This window comes from Typopeltis vanoorti, chromosome 8 (genome assembly GCF_054136105.1).
Source record: "Typopeltis vanoorti isolate ZY-2024b chromosome 8, IOZ_Tvanoo_1.0, whole genome shotgun sequence".
Lineage (NCBI taxonomy): Eukaryota > Metazoa > Arthropoda > Arachnida > Uropygi > Thelyphonidae > Typopeltis > Typopeltis vanoorti.
In genome coordinates this window covers 125,322,635-125,343,616 of record NC_143556.1, presented here as the reverse complement: position 1 = coordinate 125,343,616, position 20,982 = coordinate 125,322,635, and the positions used below count along the sequence as shown (strand labels likewise).

General features: G+C 33.3%; 2 protein-coding genes across 5 annotated transcripts in view; one reads left to right on the top strand and one right to left on the bottom strand.

The window, feature by feature from the left end:
- The window catches only part of LOC150104334 (atrial natriuretic peptide receptor 1-like), a 282,793-nt gene extending 281,840 nt beyond the window's left edge, over positions 1 to 953 (top strand). Inside the window, exon 22 of the mRNA XM_090396460.1 lies at positions 849 to 953. Within this exon, the coding sequence (XP_090252586.1) occupies positions 849 to 953 (105 nt within the window). The remainder of the gene's footprint in view (positions 1 to 848) is intronic.
- An 11,128-nt stretch (positions 954 to 12,081) lies between these two features.
- The window catches only part of LOC150104333 (atrial natriuretic peptide receptor 1-like), a 263,087-nt gene continuing 254,186 nt past the window's right edge, over positions 12,082 to 20,982 (bottom strand). For 2 of the 4 annotated variants that reach the window (XM_090396922.1, XM_090396924.1), the window contains 4 exons: positions 17,471 to 17,645; positions 15,753 to 15,851; positions 13,857 to 13,948; positions 12,082 to 12,290 (listed from right to left, as the gene is read on the bottom strand). In XM_090396922.1, the coding sequence (XP_090253048.1) occupies positions 12,198 to 12,290; positions 13,857 to 13,948; positions 15,753 to 15,851; positions 17,471 to 17,645 (459 nt within the window). In that variant the 3' untranslated portion in view covers positions 12,082 to 12,197. Of the gene's footprint in view, positions 12,291 to 13,842; positions 13,949 to 15,742; positions 15,852 to 17,470; positions 17,646 to 20,982 lie in introns of all 4 variants that reach the window. The other 2 variants (XM_090396923.1, XR_016548692.1) reach the window with 2 other exon arrangements.

Below are 20,982 nucleotides of genomic sequence, written 5' to 3'. Positions count from 1 at the left end.
TTGGCAAAATTAGAAAGATCTTTATATTTAATAAATGCGGTACAACTTTCGACACCCTTGTGCTACTTCACGAAGCGCCATCGCCCAACAGTTCTTTGAATTCTCGGGAGGAAATAACAATTCTGATATGCATTGCGAGTAAAAAAAATAAACTAAGCTAGCGAGATGCATGTCTGAGTATATACCCAGTATATTAGTATTCTTTGTTGAAAAGAACTATTTGTAATAAGCTATTTCATTGTTCCAGGAGGAATTAATCAAATTCATAGGTATGATCGCTGTTACACTCTATCGAATCATTTCAACTTGACCATTTTATTTTTGAACTCAGCACTTTTGTTTCTGTCTGATTACATTGCTTTTGTTAAAGGAACGTAGCCAGGAATGTGGTATATCATACCATGAAACTTTCACATCATGTTACTAAAAGTGTCGTTCTGCATGCTGAAACTTATTTGAGTTTCTCAGTTTTGCATATTTTAACTTTTTTTCATCGATGAAACAGAACATGGTACACTAGAGTTTTTGACTGTGGGCATGTTAAGATCGACGTCATATTAGAGGTGTTCAAGCTAGTGACAATAGCCATTCATATCGTTGGGGGGGGTGCAATGAATCAAAGTAGTTAGAGTTTATTCGTGAATACTATGGAAACTACTTGATGGGCAGGCGATGTTGATATAATCTCAAGAATAGTATGGTAATGACAATCACTTAGTTAAGCAATCCCTAAAATAGTTTGGCGACAAATAGTTTTAGTAAACAAGAAATATCATAGGATTATCAGAATTTATGAAGTCAATGAAACTTATTGTAAATAAAATATGACTATGGTATTATATTTACAGGGCAAAGGAAAGGTAACAACATATTGGCTGCTAGGAGAGAATAAGGAAAAGACAGACTCCAACAAAACCCTGGACACACGAGACAGTAGGGAAACAAAACTCTAAATCTATACAGAACAGCAGAGAGCTGATTTCTTCAAAGAAAAGATTTAGTCACTCCAGGGCTTGTTGTCCGTCCGCCCCAGGAACTGCCGATGTCTATCTAATGGAACAGTGACATCGCGGTGACCTAGACTTTCCAAAAGGTGAAATGCTACAAAGGCTGTCTCATACTGTATCCTGGAGAAGCTGCTTGCGTTTACTCCAGGAGCCAACAACTGTCTTGTGGCTTGTCTCAGATTCACCCGGTTGAACGATGAGGTAGCCGTAATAAATGTGTAGATCTTATTCTGTGTGGTTCTCAGGTCTTCCCCGAGGCGTGTGATCTCTTAATATCCATTTCTGTGCAACATGTAGGGAAAAGTAAAAAGTGATGGTTTGAAAGATACAAAATTATAATTTATCCTATCTTTTTCTCTAAGTTAGAGATATATCACGCATTTCGAAATCTTATTTTTGTAGTTATACTCTTATTACTAGAGAGAGAGAGAAAAAACACTTGCTCAACTGGATGTTGTTGGAAAGATAGCTTTATATGTTGCTAATTTATAAAATATTAAGCGATTTATAAATATACATAAGGATAAAAAACATGAAAAGTTATATAATGTAATATAAATGACCCATATATCTATCCCAACTTCCAATGCCGATTTTAAGGTAGAAAGGATGTATATAGTTTGACAATAGATTTTTCATTGAAATAACTTGTTAAAAATCGCCATAAAATTTCTTCAAATTCCTATCGCCTGTAATAGCGCTGCATAATTTTTGTCTTCTAAAACACGAGTTATTATATCGATACGTTATCAAATCGATTATACTTTTATATAAATATTTATCACACATTAAATACTTCAAGTAGGTATCCTGAAAGAGGAATAAAAGTGCATAATTGCAAAGATATCTTTGATATGCTTTCATTATATAACGAAAGTGATTTGTAAAACAATCAGATGTTAGGTTTAATTTTTTATTATTATTAGAAAAGCAGTAAATACGAAAATATTTCATAATTTAATTCCTGCTTATTGGCAGGAGTTTAAAAATAGCTATTTCTGGTGGACAGTCAAAGCTTAAAGATATTTGTTTGCTTAATCTAGGGTATTCGAAGTGCATATTTTTATTTCTTCCTTGTTTTTGTGATGGCCTTTTTTCAAATTAAAATATTGTTGACTTCGCAGTGTTCTTAAAACTTTTCATCATGGATTGATTTAGATGGATTCACTTCGACAGAGTAACATAAAATATATGCTAATACTTTCTTCTTAATTACAGTAATATACAATAATTGCTTAATTAGTGCTTTGTTAACTAAGAAGTTGCATTAGAATTATTATTAGTAAAAATATTAAGTCCTCGTCTTTAATCTACCAAGAGGAAGTAAATTTTCCAATACTATACACAGACTGATGAGAGGAACACCATTTCTGTTCTTTCCTTTGGGAATAAAAATTATTAGATTGATTCGTACAATTAACTTCGTTTTCTTTAAGCCGTAACTAATTTTCATTTCTCAATTCCTGGATAATTTCAAATTGTTCTCATTTGGGCCAGATTACATCATTAAAAACAAGAAAGGCGGGGACAATTTGTCCCATATGTTATTAAAAATAAATAAATAAATTGAGAAAATTTTCATTAAAGCGCTTAAGTTATTCATAAATGTAGGGAAATACGAAGAATAAATTTACGTGAACTATTGCGTATATACTGTAATTATGTTGCAATTGCGGTGTTGACTATATATATATATATATATATATATATATATATATGAGAGGGAGAATTGTTAATAAAGTAAAATCGACGTATTTCAATGGGGATGTTCCGGGAAATGCTCAGACCACGCATATACGAGTACAAAGCGTTATTTACGCAGAAGTCTTCGTATGGAACTATCAGGCCTTACTCGATGGTGGTTTACATATGTAATCTAAATATGTACAGGTATTAATAACATAAGTTTCTTTAAAGAAAGTAAGTAAGGTGATGGCCTAAGTTGCTGAAATAACTGAAGACAAGCAATTTGAACCTGGTTTTAATATGCTAATTCCTATTTTAAAACATCTTTAACAGTTACAAAAGGTATGTATACACGTCGGTCTCGAACTTGCTGAATAACGAGTGTACACATACTTTTAGCTCTGGATGGAAACTACTACTTGATGACAATCTGGTTGTATCGCATTTTCGATCATATGTGCCTTTCCTTCGCTACATGTTTCTTTTAGTCATCTAAATATTGTTTTTTAACCTATTAATGCTTACCACTAGAGAAGGATTTTATCGACAATTCCTTCAGTGCTTATAATATAAAATGTCACAACATTCTCGGGGTTATTCTAATATTTTTCTAATTTATTTTAAGAAATAATCTAAAATAAATGAAAATATTTCATATGAAATAATGATCGTGGTTTATGAAACGATATTCTTGTGCATTGATCTCAGTTTCAGAGAGTATATTTATTTAAATATATCCTTCATCTGATAGGTGTGTGTGTAGAATATGTACATGAACAAATATAATACAGTAACGGAAAACCTATTTAACGAAAGCTAAAGAAATCTGCCTTGGTGTTTAGCTCCGAAGTGTGCGTATTGTGACAATAACTGAGCTGTATTTTACATTGTCTTAGCTGTGATATAATTAAATATTTGGTACATTAAGCAAACTTATAATTTCTTCAGGTAAGTGTATGAAATTAACCTTTCTTCTGTATAACCGTTAAAATATTATTTTGACAAATGTTGCATGAAAAATCTGCTAGTGATGAATCAAGTATTGCTCTGTAATGTCAGAACAATCTTTAACGTTAATTAATCTTCTATGCATAAGTAATAACTTTTCTAAATAGAAGTTCCTTTATTAGAAGATGTGTAATCGTTACTGTAGCGTAATAGATTGTTCCTGATTTTACATAACTTTTATTGTAATGTAATTGTTATATTAACCATTGTTCACTTACTATATTTTGTTGTGTTTGGCCTATGTATTCCTTCACTACATAATTTCTTTATTTAAAAGAAGTTCGCACCATTTTTTCACTTCAGTTAACATAATGATTCTGTCTGTGTTGGTATCTTACTCGTACTTCTAAAAAGCATTCGATACAGCTGAATATACCTGGGTTTTAATCTTGGAGGAACAGCAAATTGTGCTACTATTAGTTTTAGTAAACATACTCGAGACCTAAGTAATAAGATCAACATTTCATAAAGAAATCACAAAGGATGAGTCGTGCATCCACACCAGCAAAGTAATATACTAATAGAAGACTTGTAAATCTGTTTCTCTAAGTGTAATTTCTGTCAGTGATATCTTCACATAAAAACGACACTCTTGAGCACGCAGTTACTTGTCTACCACAGAATTTTGTTCATATCATAGTTGTCCATCATCGTTAATGAAAGGTAGCATAGTAACGATGTCCATAATTACATGTAAGGTATGTATATTTACATCAAATGTGCCGTCTAATTCATTAACATTGAATTCATAATCATTCTAAAAACATAAGGAAAATGTTTATAAATTGAACACTTTTAAAGATGGTTATGAAGTCGCAAATATTTTTTGTTGATAGTTCAATATGATATTAGCTATCATTTATTTTCACTAGTGCCCCAAATTGTGGAAACCTTTTGGAAAAAGTGTATTTTGAGGTTTGATGGCTCATAACACCACTTTTTTTGAGTAATACCATAACATTATATATCAATGGAAAGACAATTCAATCAAAAATGTAATGCAATAACTTTTATGAAGGATCTTTTATTAGAACAGCAGTTATAAAGAAGAAAAGTGAAACACATAGAAAAAATGAGATATACAAAAATTCTCACAATGTGAGTTAATACTTAATTGGGTAACCTTTTGCGTTAATTACGGCCTTACAACGCCTTCCCATGGATTGAACCAAGTTTTTTAGTTCTGCAGCTGTTATAATCTGAAACCAAGATTGAATTATTGCTTCTATTAGTTGGGATTTATTGGTGGGTTGCTTCTGGCTAACAAGTTTCTTTAGTTGCTCCATAGATTTTCGATTGGATTAAGGTCTGAGCTATTCCCAGGCCATTCCAGCAGTGGAATATGATTATCTTGAAACCACTTTTTGCACACAGCAGCAACATGACATGGAGCTGAATCCTTTCATTAAGTTTCCACCAATTTTTCTTCTAATTTCTTCATAACTGTAGCCTTGTTCACTTAATAGTACTATTTTACATCGCTTTCTTGGTGATCAGTCAACTTGTTGCGCCATTTCTTTAATTTTATTACGTTTTACAAGCTCACAAAATGAAAGAACACGAAAAAAAAAAAATCACCAACCAACTTGATAGCAATCTCATAACACACTGACAAATATCCTCCTCTCAGCTCCAATACATGACACCAATAGCTGAATCCTACTGTGACTTTATTGGCTCATTGCCAAAATAAGATGACACCTGATTTGCTCTCTAAACACTCATGCTCACTGGCTACATTCAAATGAAGGAAAGCTACTTCATATCAACCTAAGCAAGTTGTGCTTCTTTCTTCTGGTTATTTGGCTATGACGTTTCATAGAATACAGATAATTGAACAAACGTTGTTGCATTACATTCTTGATTAAATGATCTTTCCATTGGTTTATAATTTATGATATTGCACCAAAAAAAATTGGTGTTATGAGCCATCAAACCTCAAAAACACACATTTCCCAAAAGGTTTCCACAATTTTGGCCACTAGTGTACATTTAAATTTTTCGTTACAAAAATAAGCAGTTGGAAACTAAGATTTTTTTTGGCAACATTCACAACATTTTTATGACTGTTTCCAAAAAAAAAAAAAATCTTTTTTGTAATGGCTTTTCTAAAATATTTCATTTCAAATGATAAAATTCTATGAGATGTTAAGAGAACGGAAATTTTTCGTCACATTTGTCACAAGAATTATATAAATATTACACGTAATAATTATGTAATCCTTGTGACTGGGAAGCTATTTCTCTAGAACAACGAGAATGTTTTTAATTAAATGAGCTCCAGAGACTCTGAAAACTTTCATTCTTGACCTCGAAAAGTTGTTTTTGTATATGTGACATCTCTGATACAAAATTAGCATTATTTTTCAAGAGCACGTATGAAAATCGATTATGATCATTGGTTTCAACACATTCTAATACAACTAGAATCGAAATTTTTGGTGACGAATTATTTCACTTGACGTTGGAATTCGACTATAACTATAATGAGGTCTTGTTCCTACATTGTATACGGATATCAAAACCAAATTTTCAAAGAAAAGAAGGGAATAAAAGCCCGTCATATTCACCTTATTTGTCGTGAGTATCACAATTTGTTAAAAAGGATGGACAGAGATGAGAATTATTGCCGATACCAGAATTCAAATCGCTATTAAAGCAAATAATATTTTCAACATACCTTATTATACAGTAAGCTGAAAGTGGTTGAGGGTTTCGAATTCCATGTGTTTTTGAAGTGACTTCAAGACTATATTATAAACTTCATTCACTAAAGTTGAAGGGAAATATTTAGAAGGTGGAATTAAATATACACATCGAGGTATGCCGTTTTCTTTATTTTTTTTTATTACATACTGTTTAATTTCTCAGCACGTAAACATTAATTGAGCACATTTCCAGAACTCTTGTGATAATAACAGGCAACGTGTTTGACACAAAAATCCTCAAACTGTATCTTCAGTGGTTCGTTGCATCTTCAGAAGAAACGAGATTAAGGATAAAGAATTATATCTGAGGTATTATATATATTATGACTAAGCCACGTTACCGGAAAGGACTTTGCAAATGAATCAATTTGTAGTAAGATTGAATATTTTCAATTGCTCCTCTGTACACCTCACATTCACATTTTTATGTGACCGAGTTTTATAAAATGCTCTGGAATATTATTGTTGTCATTATTAAACATGGACGTCATAGGGGGAATAAGCTAAACTGATTACAGAAAATCGATTATCGTCAATTGATGGAAAGATTTGGACAAGGCATTAGACTTAGCGAGATATAATCAGGTTAGTTTACTTAAAAGCAAAGATTCAGGGGGAAATGGAATAACGAGAGAAATCGCAGGAAAGGGAATTGAAAATTTCTATGAACTGTTCATCTATTTTTTATTAATCTTTTTTTTCATTTCCTTTCATTGTCCATCAATTGTGTTTTTCTTTCACTGATTAGAACAAGAAAATTAGTATCATTGAAGTTTTTTTATAAGATAAACTGCACATTTGAGAAAGTATTTTCTTCAATTGCAAGCAAATGGTTGAGTGAAGTTTACAAATAATTAAAATCTGAGTAAATCAGATTCCCTTCGTTATTAAAGCATCGTATGCATGGATAACAAACCTAACAGACGTATCGATTCTGCTAAAATGTTAGCGTTTGAATTGTCGTAGATAGTTTTAATAATGTGTAAACGTAGACAGAATACGAAGTCATTGCCGCTGACTTAAACCACCAAATGAATCTTGCTCCAGTATTTCAGAAATGACAAAGGCTTCAAAGTATAATAAACATTTTGCTATAGAACATCCCTTTCATTACTGCCCGTTTGTCGGAAACGGAACCATTAAAACCATCTCAAAAGTGAATTGCACCAAAGGCGTAGCTAGGGGTGGGCGATCCGCCCCGGGCGGCACTTTGAACATTTTTGAACTTTTGCAGTTAATTCTAAAATACAGTCTCCAGAACTCATTTCCAAATATTGTAATACCACTGCGAATTTTCCTAGTTGTGAGTGGAATTTTTCTAAATAAAATTGATTAAGAATTACCTACATTACTATGAAATAAACTTCGCCAATGTCATCGACGATTTTACTAACAGAAAAGCAAGAAAAATAACATTTTAGAATGTTAAAATTAAAGTTTTACTTCAAAAATAAACATGGTGTTTTAATTTATTTCCCTATAAGTCGTTTTGATTTTTATAGTATTTTTGGTGTGTATTGAGGGGGCTGCAAACTCAGGGACCGCCCAGGGCGGCAAAAGCTGTAGCTACGCCACTGAATTGTATATATATATATATATATATATATATTTCCCAGAGATAGCATATGGAGCTCTAGAACCTTCAGTAGAAAGTGTCAACTTATGAAAAGGTGCAACCAATTTCAAAAAAAAAAAAAAAAAAAAAATATATATAGTGTAATCTTTTATTAAAAAAGACAAACAGCTAATGGAGGCTATCTTTTGGTGTTATTTTACTATGAAACGAACTTCCTATCCTTGTTTTAAGGTTTAGCTATTCCATTCTGCTTTATCTCGTGGAGTTTTACCTAAGTAGAATGCTATTTCATAAGTGAATTAAAAACGTGCCTTCGCTCCTTATTAATAATTCAGTAAATAATATATTAAAGCAATAGCTTGGCAGACCGCTGTAGCTGCGCACGCATCATAATTAAGTAAACAGTAATCTCGTGTTCTACGGCGCTATTAGCTTATGTTAACTGCCGCTGCAAACCCGTCAAGTAAAGCTGGTCCCGTTTTATATTGGAAGCTATCAGTAAAGAAATAAATGGAATATAGCAGGCGGTAATGGAATACGAAACAATGATGGTTTGAAGCATCCGCACATTGAATAATTTACATTGCACCATTCGAAAAGCAAGGCAGTATTTGGAATGAAATACAGTGCTGTCGAAGGAGAACTCCAGACACTCGCTTTATAAAATAGATCAAGTTTTGTACATGGAATGTAAGATTTTTTATAATTATTAATAAATCTAGGAATTACTGAACTACCAAATAGTAGATAGGTACAAAACGTTTTGTGCCTATCTACTGTATTGTGTACTATTATCCATTCACTACGTACGTACGTGCATTGAATACAAATAGAACGTAGTATTTTGATAATAAATTCTACGCATGCGTACAAATTGATGGTGACGCATTACAGCGGTTAATACGGACTGGAAAGGAATATTCCAAACACGTGAGTTAGGTATATGCGATGGCGTTATAAATAGGGCCTACCGTATTCCATTTTTAGAGCTGCGAAGTTTGAGAAACTATTTGTAAATGATTAGTTAGTGAGAGGGTTTATATGGTTAAGTTTAAATCATAAGAATAATCAAGTTTTTCTGAAGATAGACAGGTAATGAACGAAGAAATATTTTTCTGTCCAAGCGGGGTTTGCTCAGAATGATAACGTTGTGTAAAGCTATACATTATTCATTTGTAGATACTGTATGGTTTTGTTGAAACCACAAACTATTCCACATGGTGTTATTGATATAGGTAAATGGGGCGTTAAAATGTATTTTGTTTTATTTTCACATCTATGTATATACACGTGATGTTGTTATGGACATATCTCATTTCTCTTTTTTTTTTTGTATTTGATAAAATTGTATTCATTATGTAAATAATATTCCACTGCTGTGACACTCGTGATGTGTGCCCATTGCCCACATCACAGCTGAAGTGACTGACTGTTGTAAAGTAAACACACTCACGGTTCTTTACAAACTATCGATATTTCGTGTAAATAAATGTCAAGTTGCCTTCTTGTTCGAAATATGACTTAATACTGTTGACATTGTGCAATGTACCAATGAAAATTGTTTTCCTAAATAAATGTTGTTAAAATCGATATTTGATATTAATATATTTGATTATCATTGAAACTGACATATGCTCATCTTAATTCGATTAATGTCGTATTTCTTTCGTTTTTTTTTTCTTTATCTAAAAATCAAATACTTCTTAACGATCTACAGGAAGTTTTATTCCTAGCAGGAAAAGATCATTTCATAAAAGACCTGTGGAATTCAAATAATTCCGCATACCAATCGGTAAATACACGAAAACATTCCTATCACGTGTATTCCGTACTTTCTGCCATATAGCTTTATAGCAAATCTTCAAATATTAGTAATTTACTGATAATTGCTTTTACATTAGACCTCACTTTCAGAAGTGTCTAATTGTAAATTACGCTTTGCCTATTTGATAAGAAATGGACATTTTATGCTACGTTTTCTGGCTATCTTCTTCAATTCTTTTATAAATGTGGTAGCGAAGCTAATTGTTTTTGGTGTAGCCTTCCTATGGCAATGCTTTGATTCGCGCGTACGTCTGTAATGTAAAGTATAATCGCATTCTGGTTTCTACTGCTTGGAGCAACTTAGTATTGGGCGTAGGGAAGTAATACAATTTGTGTGTAGGAACAAGGCTGTCGTAAGGAAATATATTTATCGTCAACTTGGAGCTTAAGTTTGTGGATATTACAGGCCTCCATTTCTTGTTTTTGTTTATATTCGACAATGCAAAGGAATATGGTAAAAACAAGCAAAAAAAATTTAGCTAAGTCTTTCAGTGAACAAAAAATTAACTTAAGATGATAACACTCAGAAAATGCTCCAGGAATTAAAATATATCGGAAATGATAGCCTCTAATTCTTTATGATTATGAAATCATATGCATCACACTGATAGTACTGACTTCAGAAAAATGATGAAAGTAGGGATATGGATGCGAGGGTGCAAGAGTTGAAGTTTCGAGGGCATACAGCAAACGTCGGCAAAAATAACTCAAAGGATTACTTGTTAATGTGTTTTTCAAACTTCAAATAAAGAAAGGGACGATATCCCCAATTATAAGACAATGACAGCCGTATCTTGACTGCTGTGAATATATTTGTTCAGGGTATCTCGAGGTGGTGGAGAGGATCCAGAGGCAAGTGGCAGGCTGGTGAAATGCTCCCTATGAGGATAAATTGAACGTGTGACTGTTGCAGAGTTAATAAGCGGAAAAGAGAGGACATGATAAAAACTCAAGTTACTAAAGGGTTTCTATAAGATTGACATAAAAGAATGATTTCAATACATGACAGAAAGAACTAGGTATCACCCTGAAACTTGTGTAAGAGTAGTTAGCAAGAGTTGGCAGAATATTTATTTTTTGCTTGGAGAGTGGTGAATTAATGGAATAAACTGCCAGATATAGTTGAGTACCCCTGCCAATGAATAAGTTTGAGGAGAGGTATAGATCTCTGGCGATGAGTCGTGACTCCATGGGTGGTACACGTGTAATAATAATTGTAGTGAATAGTAAGTTTCGAATTACTGGCATTAAGTCAGATTACAACTACTGTTTTCCCCGTTTGTTTTCTAGCACTCTTAGTTAAATCGCAAAACATTACACTAAACCAGGATGGGACACTCAAACTGGCGAGAAGGTGGATAATAACATCAATATAATGAAATATTAATCAAAATCGGATCGAAACGGTACAAGTAGCTAAAACACATTTCCATTGTAATTTGACAAACTAACAGCATAACATAAATTAAGCAGAATTTCCAGCCATTTTAACTTTAGAAACATATTCGATCCTCGAAAGAAAAACGATGCATTTATGTGTGAAGTTTTGTTAAATTTGTATTTTTTGTTAAAGAACTGTAGACATAGTTGGTACAAATTTTTTCATTTTTGATGCTTTTGCTATTAAAAGTTTATTCTGAAGGCAAAAATCACCTTGTGTAACATGATGTTTCTTCAGCAAACTACAGCTAGACATTAATAACGATAATGATCTCGGACACGGCACTAATGGTTATAATTACACGGAAGTGAATACTGATTATGACGCCATTGCTACATATTTCAGGAGCACGGTATTTGATTTTGATATATTTCGTGATGGCGAAATGTTTCTGTGTTGCTATTTTCCGATACTATTCAGGCGGCAAAGAGATTTTATTCTGGTGGTGGTAACACCTTTCATATTATTAGCATCAGAAAAAAAAAATTCTCGAGGAGAAGATGATTCTGAAATTATTTTATCCTTGGACCACGCGTGGTGTACTTCGTTTTGGACAATAATAATATAATCCATATTTCTCGATATAAATTACTGGAAAACAAAATATTAGTTTCTTGGATGGTAATGATGTTAATTTGCAAGTTTTACAGCAATACTTCGCTTAATGTAGAAAGCCAATATTTGTACTCAATTATCCTATGAAAAACTATATCTTATTCTTAAATAACTCTGCATTTCCTTTGCACTTGCTTGTGCAGCATAGTTTATACGTAGAGTTTAATATTACGGCAGGTGAAGTATACAACAAAGTCGGTTTTAAGTGAGTGACAGTTTACTTTATCGTCATATCATCACATAGAACATTCAGACATTACACATCTGGAATGTGCTGTTCGGCACATTACTTCGAACTTACACCTGCAGATAATCGAAGGACCCTTGGCCAATCAGATAGCAGTCACCTTGCTGTTGGTTACAGGACCATTCTCGAGGATTTCATTTTCTCCTATTAACCAGTAAGTTGTCATCTTTCCTTTTCCCTAATAGAAATAATGAGGAGTAAATTATTTATATACGACTTGAATGAAAAATTAGTTTAACATAAGGCAAGTACATGCCTCCAAGGACTCCTTGGAGGCATGTACTAATATAGTTAAGAACAAAAGTATCACGCGCATTCTCGATATATCAAGTGACAAGTTTAGCAAATAATGTTCTTTATGTATAGTAATATAAATAATAACCAACATGCAATTGTATTATTAAAATATTGGAACCTCCACAACGCCATTTTATTTCTCTGGGATTGTTGTATATATTTTATTAAATATTTTTGCTTTCTTTATTCTCAAAATAAAATCCATCTCCCAATATATGGTATTAAGAAATACTTATCATACCAGATAAAGGATTTCAGAACTATAGTTTCCACATGAAAGGGACAGATACCGGTTATTTTAACACTAAGATGAATAAACTAAAAACGAAATCAAGAGATATAATTTATGAACGAATACTTATACATTCAATTACAATTGACTCATTACCGGTAATCTCGATAATTTTAATCAATGATTAATAGAAATAAAAGTAAGCTATATAAAATTTAATGGTAGATTTTTACAGTCTGCGAGGAAAGCACCTAATAATACGCGTATTTAGCAGTAAGGAAGATGTTTTCATCGTCAAGTGTAAATGTACTAGTGCGCCGTCAAGGACCGTTTAATACCTTGCATCTTCATTGCTGGAGATTCAAACCGACTTCATGGGAAAAAAACTGAGACAGAAATTCCGGTGGAAAAGATGGCGCTACATAATGTCAAGCAGATTTTCATGATACAATGGTACGCTGAGAAATGTTTATGCGTTGATTAAAATAACTCAAAGAACCGAAGAGATTCGATCTTCAATGATTCTGTTTGTTCAGTCATATAAAAAGGAATGATCTTTGTAATTTCATAAATATTTTAAAATAATCTCAGCCTGTAGCTCTGCACATTTCTATGTCAACCTATGAAAATGCCGAGTTGTAACAATTTATTACATCAATACAGTAGACTGAGAATTACTGCTCAGGTTTCGAATTATTTTAATCACTTCAGTTCCGTTAGTAAGTGAAACGATAGTTTTTTTTTTTTACAAACCTAATACCAAAAGTTATCAAGCCATCGCCTAGCTTAAGTAAAGTAAGTATAATTGTAAAGAATATAGGAAGTTTCAAAGCTGGAAAGAGTTTTTATGCGCGCACAGCTAGTCTTCGACAAAGATCAATGCTATGTATCGTCATCCTTATTTGTAGTGCTTCTTAAAAACACTTTTAGTTGGATTTTGCCATCCTGGTCGGAAAAACATAAATCGCAAAAACGCTTCATCACGAAGCAAGCTGTCATTTGTATCACTTTCATGATTAGGGTTTTTCGATCAAAAGCACCTGAGTTCGAATATCCAATCAAATTATTCTGTGACCCTGTACATGTGACTAAAAGGAAAATTATACTGCAGTGTTTCGTTTCCGTTTAAAGGGAAACGAAACACTGCAGTATAATTTTCTTTTTAAATATAAGAACTATGACAACAGACCACTTTACGTACATGAGTAGATTTACCTTCATTTCCACATCTCCTCGCAGTTCTAGATGGAAAGTCCCAAATTTGTCGAGAACTTCCTTCGTTTTAGTACTGACATGAATTTTTAAAGCTAGTGGGAGAAAATAAAAATAAATCTTAGAATTATTTCATTTAAAATAACTTGAAGAATGAAATTTTTCCACGAAAAATGCTTTAGATAAGTAAGTACAAAAATACAGGGACATTAATTCTTAAATCAACTGCTTTTCGTTCTTGCTCTACACTTGTAACCTACGAGATTGCTGGACTATTCATAATTAGAATTGAAGGTTAAGAACCATGTAGAGCCAACTGAGATATACATGTAAAGATTAGTCTCCGTCTCCAATGTTTCAGAACTTTTAATGTAATACAATATCAACACACAGTTTTCATAATATTTAGTCAAAGTTTGGCTCGACAATTTGTAGTTTCAACAAAATCACGGTATCCTCCCCCTTGAATTTCATATCGTAATCGAATTAGAACCATCAAAGCGTTTACATTTTGAAAACTATGAAACATTTCCAGGTTTCTAGAAAGTGTCCTGAGTCCTTGCTTCTGGCTATTTTCTACATAGCATTGCTAAATGAGCAAATCTGATATTAAAATCAAAATTTTAATATCAGATGTTAAAAATCGAGCCCAAGGTAACGTTTTTCTTATGGAATATAAACTGTACTCTGTAAATTTAATATATAACTTGTCAAAGGCATTCATATAGTGCGATGTTTTGCTTTGACTTAAGTACTTTAATAAAGTATAAACCAAAATAATTGGTGGTACAAAAGACATTTCACGAGGAATAAATCTCATTAAGTTTTAGCAAGTAGAAACTTGAAGTTCCAGGGACGATGCAGCAATGACTGAAAATATACATTCAGGGAATTATTTGCAATGCTGAAACGAACATATAAGAATAAAGAAATCATTTTGCATCTTTACAAGGCCTTCAGACGACTTCAATTGGAATATTGTGAAAATTTGTTTTCCCACGTGAGATAGACAGTGGCGACGATGCAAAGAAAAGCGTTAAAAGTGAAACCGGGACTGTGGAAAGCACATTATACGGATAGATTGGGAATTTGTAGACACGGGTAGACAGAAGAAAGAGAGGTGACATGATAAAGACCTACAAGCCAGCAGAGTTATCCAATAGTAGAGCATCTAATTAGCATTAAAGATGATTTATCTGCGAGGATATGCGATATCACAGCTATGTTTTATATATTTATTTATAATTTCCGTGTGAATTGAAACATTTATAAAGAAAAAATTAAATAGAAGTTTCGAAAAAGAATTGTTCTAAACTTGAAGTTATCCAAAAAAGTTCTTCAATGACTGTACTCTTTTGGTCGCCTTTTCCAACTTTTATGGAACAGCAGCTGAGCTGATTTCTGTGTTCATGTTCTAGCTTTTCTACTACGCCTTATCTGTTTCAGCGCCTGTTCATAATCACCGTTGTGATTGCGTTTCTATTAGAGGCATATATTAATAAAACGTCATAAATCCAAATCTCAGACCTTACGACATTTTCGCAACATTATCTTAAATCTTTACTGGAATGTTCAAAGGAATTTGAATAAGATTAATATCAAGAAAGATGATCAAACTAATATCAGAGAGAAAAAAAAGTTATTTTTGGATGATACGCTTTTATAAGAAAAACTTTAGTACAAAAATATTCTTGTATGAAAGTTCATGGAGCTCACATTTATAGTACCCCTTCAAAGTTCACTCCTTGGTGAGGAAACGCACGGACGCAACGTATGCGTTTGGCAATTTATATTCAACTAAAAGATATTTTTGTGAGGCACTTTACATGCAGATAAAAATATATGTAATTCAATAAAAAGTATAAGAGAAACGAAGACAGATGACATACTCTTACTTACGCCAACCGTTAGACTCCATCCTAGATGCTGTATTGACGGTATCACCAAATAAGCAGTATCGAGGCATCTTAAGTCCTACAACACCAGCTACACATCCGCCTGAAACATAAATAAAACTCACGCTGTAGTATGAAAGAAGTATTGATATAAGGAATTTTCTTTGAAAAGTTAACCGATCTAAATGTTTTGTAGGTTGAAAGAACTAAGGCTATGAGATCATTGCGTTTTTTCTGTAAATTGTGTTTTCGTTTTACCGGTTTGCCTGATTTTCGGTATGAAAAATCAGAGTCTGAGAAGAAAAATCAACTGATCATCTGACGAAAAGAAAGAAAATAAAGCAATAAAAAATTGTCAAGTGTTTCTTCGCGTTCAAGTGGAATTCTAGCGCAACCGAAATTTCTGCTAACTCCTTATGAGAGGGAGGGCCTACCTAGCTGAGGATTTGTTCATCAAAATAAGAAACTACAATACTTTATACACAATTTATAGGCATAAATATACACTCGCTTCAACATTTAAATACCTGTGTGATCTTTTGTGTTTAATTTTTTTTTTTAAATTTCAGAATTCTTGATTATAAATTCTGAATTAGTTATTCCTTAAGAAAAACGTATTTGACGGTGTAGTCTATTGACATTACCTACCGTGTAACATACCTTCATATACGGCATCTCATCTCCGAACTGAGTTAAGCGATTTTTTTTTTTATTTCTTCTCACTAGTTTACACTTTCTAAACTGCAACACGTGAAATAAACATAAGCAAACAGGATTTTTGTAAATATTATCAGAACTGTTGAATTCTGTATATTTTAAAAAGCATCGTTCTTTGTACAGTTCGCAAAAAAGGTCAGCCTGGATACGGATTGTACATGGCAAATATTTAAAAAGTGTAGTCATTTAGGGGGAAAAAAAAGCAAAAGGTGCTTTTTTTTTTTTTTTTTGGTAATTCAAGAAAATATGGTCTCTCAATATTATTAATTGCTTGCTGTTCCATAAACACATACGCAAAAAAAAAAAAAGCTTTGCAAATTGTCTAATCGCATTTCTTGACGACTGCAAATGCTAACTTTTTAAATCGTCAGAAATGTTCCACTGCTATTCTCTATAATTTCTATCAAATTGGAAAAAAAAAATCAAGGCTTCATATTTTCTGCCTGTGCGAGGGAAAGAAATGTAAGGCTTCTCCTTACTATTATGCAACAAAACTGCAAAACTGGTTTTATGTTTGCCTAGAGTCGACAAGCAGAAGCTGTTTTAGTTTACAAGCTTCATTGCAGAAAGATTTTTTGTTTCCATTTTATGATGAAAAAAGTGTTTGCAGCAGGAAAATTTTAGTTTTCCCAAAATAAGTTCTCTTCTTAAGAAACAATCCAAGAGGTTCAGATTGTTTATCAGATGAGTGATTATGAAGTATTCTTACTACAACATATTGCAGCGCCTCAGTCAGTACTGCAATATGTTGTGATAAGGATGAAGCAATTAATCAAAGATTCGTACGCCGCTTATTAAATACTGTACGTAATCAGGACAAATCCTAATTGAAACCAGAACCACATTCAGTTTGCGATTCATTTCCTTCAACTAATATGAGTACGTACTGTTAAAATCGAACAAAACTTAACGTTTCGTGCTATTTATAGACTTCATTTGATAGTAGTGATATTTCGTAAATTCACAACACACATTGATTCGTTCGGTATTACATTCGTGACTTACCTGTATGTAATCCAATCCTTAGTTTCAACTGTTCGCCAGGACGATGTCGTATGGTAAATGTCATTACGGCATCCAAGAGAGCTAATGACATCCGTGCAATTTCTCTTGCGTGAAGGTTTCCATTACGTACTGGAAGTCCTGATACAACCATATAAGCGTCACCGATGGTCTCGACCTGTCCAGGAACGGAAAGAAGAGTTAAAAGCAGACAAATAACGTGCAGAGGAACATCATAATTCAGTAACTGATGTTTCCATATAATCCTATCTGTCAAAATATATATGTAAAAAGCTACAACTGCAGCAATAAATTACAATATTTCAATAGGAAGGGATTGCATAAATCATCTACAAAATATAGTCTCCAATTTTTTGCGTCGGAGTTTTATTGATATAATGTTTCATTAGGGTGAACAAGACATGTCGAGTGATCAAAAATGCCTTTATCAGCTAGTACATTTTTGGAAAGCAATTTTCCATACTTTATATCTGAGGAGTAATATCACTTCAGAATGAAGAGAAAAGTCATGGCGTTTTGGAATAGTAATTCTTATATAAAGCACAATTGGTGGGATGGGGGAATACGTTAAAATGCTTTAGATACCCCCCAATGAGATTCCTACCTAATTATCTAACTAGCAGATACAGATACGTCTGATTTTAATGAATTTTCTTGATCCTCGCTACATTTCTTTCAATTAACAGTCCACTTTTGAATATGAAAATTTAATTATTTCAGTTCTGGTCATTTCTAATTGCCATCAAAACTTTCTTTCGGAGATAACTTGATCGAGGTGTTCATATCTTTTTACTCAATATGTGAAGATATATTTCCAAGACCCCTCCCCCTACCAAGTAACCCATTTCCCCTAATAACATTAGCTACGAGTTGGAAATAGACGCCGAATAACTTTTTATATTTTACTCTTTGGAATATACAGATTAGCATTATGTGAACTGAAGCAGTGCTATCTGTCTGGCCGTCGTCTGGAAGATTTGATCGAAACTTGTACAGATATTTGATTATTACACACAGAAGAGGTATATAAAATTCATATGCGTAAATTACGACAAAGTGGAAACAAACTCCAGAAATATTGCTTGGTAAATTACTAACATTTTTCAATGAAATAGAGCTAAAGCGACTCTTTGGAATTGCATCCAATCTCATTATATTAAATTATATATATTAAAAAGTTATTCTTATAACTATTTTAACCATTTCCAAATTGAAACGATTGTTTCAGTTTGCCATTGGAAAAGGTGAATCATTTTACTCTCCACTTTAGTGAGAAGTTGATCAGACATGCAACTGTCATTGGTAATCTGTATAAAAAATAACACGGTAACGGAGTTACACTAACATTAGCGTAACGGCATATCATAAACTGAATAACAGACCTTAATAAGGTGTTCAGTTCCGGCATAGTATACGTAACAGTTTCATTGGCTGAAAATGCTCAAAGTCATCAAAATATGCACTTCAATTCCCAGTTGCTCATATCTAACGGATACGTTTTTTTTTCTATTATGTTTACTGTTGCAAAAGGACTAATACAGAAAACTTAAATGAGTCTTCCTCTTTTCACATATAAAGTTATATAACTATCCAAGAATCCGCGAGGTTAGCCTAGTGGCTATGCGCTTCTCAACCACATGCCTGTGGAAGGAGTGTACTAGGTTCGATTCTCGTCGGAGACGTGAGGAGCTAAAGGATTTTCCTCAGCCATAGCCAAGTTAAACGGTCTTGGGTGCTGAAAGCAGGGTTTTTTCCCTCCCAGTTTGTGGGATTTTTCATCCCGCAAACCGGCTCCGTGAACACACACGGATACAGTCAGGAATATCGCCATTATGGGATGCAGCAGAGGAGTGGCGAACCCACTGCATTAACACGCCAGTGGATGAGTAATAACCGCATTACTCCTCCACTTAAGACTCAACCCGTCCTAGACGGATGAGATAGGATGGATAGATAGAACTATCCAAGAAAGTTTAATGCGAACATGAAAAGGGTTTTTTTTTTGCCCTTCGACAGAACCAATGTATTAATGCTCTAAAACAACTGGGGAAGCAACTAAACAACAACCTCTCACATCTGGGATTACTAGAAATTTAAACTTTTTGATAGGATAATTAATTTAATTTCATTAAATATCAGTCAAATGGGCATGCTCACATGCGCCAGTTTAATTGTTTGCAGAAAGGAAATCTGCGATTGCTGTCTATCATAAACTTTGCATAACATAATTGTAGCAAACAGGATTTTAATTAAATACTTAAACTGAAGTGTTTGTAATGATTAAGCTAAGATGATGCAATTCATGAAATACTGCTAGAATGATTCAAGAAGATAAACATTATACTCAAATGTGGCTGTTGTCTGCGTCTCGTAACATTCAACTAAATGTTAATAATTCAATAACAGGTTCAGGGATGTTTTCTTAATATAATTATTTGAATTTTCTCTCCTTCCGTAAATGGTGTTCAGGATGACACTGCTGTTCAAGAGCAGCTATCTGAGGTCTGTTCGTTGATTAAATATACTTCGGATAAAACGTTTAGTCACAAACTGTGTCACAGTAATAGATGGAAAAGCACAACCGTATTACTCATCGACATGTTCAAAATGAGAAGTCTTCTGTTAAATATAACATTAAATTCTCTATAATGCTATTTAGGTTGTGTAGATTTTGTTAGTTGGAACGTTGTATCCAGTTAGCGAATCATGATAATTATTCATCCCTTTGTAGAGTAGGATAAAGTCCAAGGGCATTATATTTAGTGATTGTAGCACCGGCCATTATGGATCAAATACGCATCCTCATACGCTTCGTATCCATCATATATTTCAATGTAATATCAATGGTATTACAATTTTAATATGCACTTCGCATCCATGATAAACTTGACGTCTATAGACGTCATGACCGGTAGCGTGGTTAACGGAACATTTCGGAGTCTTTTCTTTCATGTCGTGTCACCTTCTCCACTTAAGCTGACTAAGTACCTACTGCTCACTCCATCTGCAGATGGAGTCAGCAGTAAAAGTGGCTCTGAACAATTTGACTGAAAACTTTCTGTTGATGGGAATTACGGTACTTGTCTAACTACAGTTATGAGACAAATGCATTCTCGGTATCTGCTTTTCTTGTAAAACGAAAAATCTGTTGAGCCTAATGTGAGACTAGTTAACTCAACTGAAGTGGAAAATTCTAGCAACTTTGCCATTTCCAATAGTCGTTAGGAACTGGAGAAAGTTGCTTGAAGAAGAAATTAAGCCTTCGTTTTATATATTTTTTTTTATTTCTCCTCAGGTAACAGGCATTTGCCTATTTATCATTGGGCTTCAATGGTCTTTCCATCTTGTAGTTGACCTCTCACTTTCTCTCTCCCTTCTTCCTTTTGCTCTATATTTATACACTTCTTTTGGTACCCGATACCTTTCCATCATAAATAAATTATCTTTTCATTTCTCTCTGTATACCTTTTAGTTTACGTTGAAAAGTTCTAGAA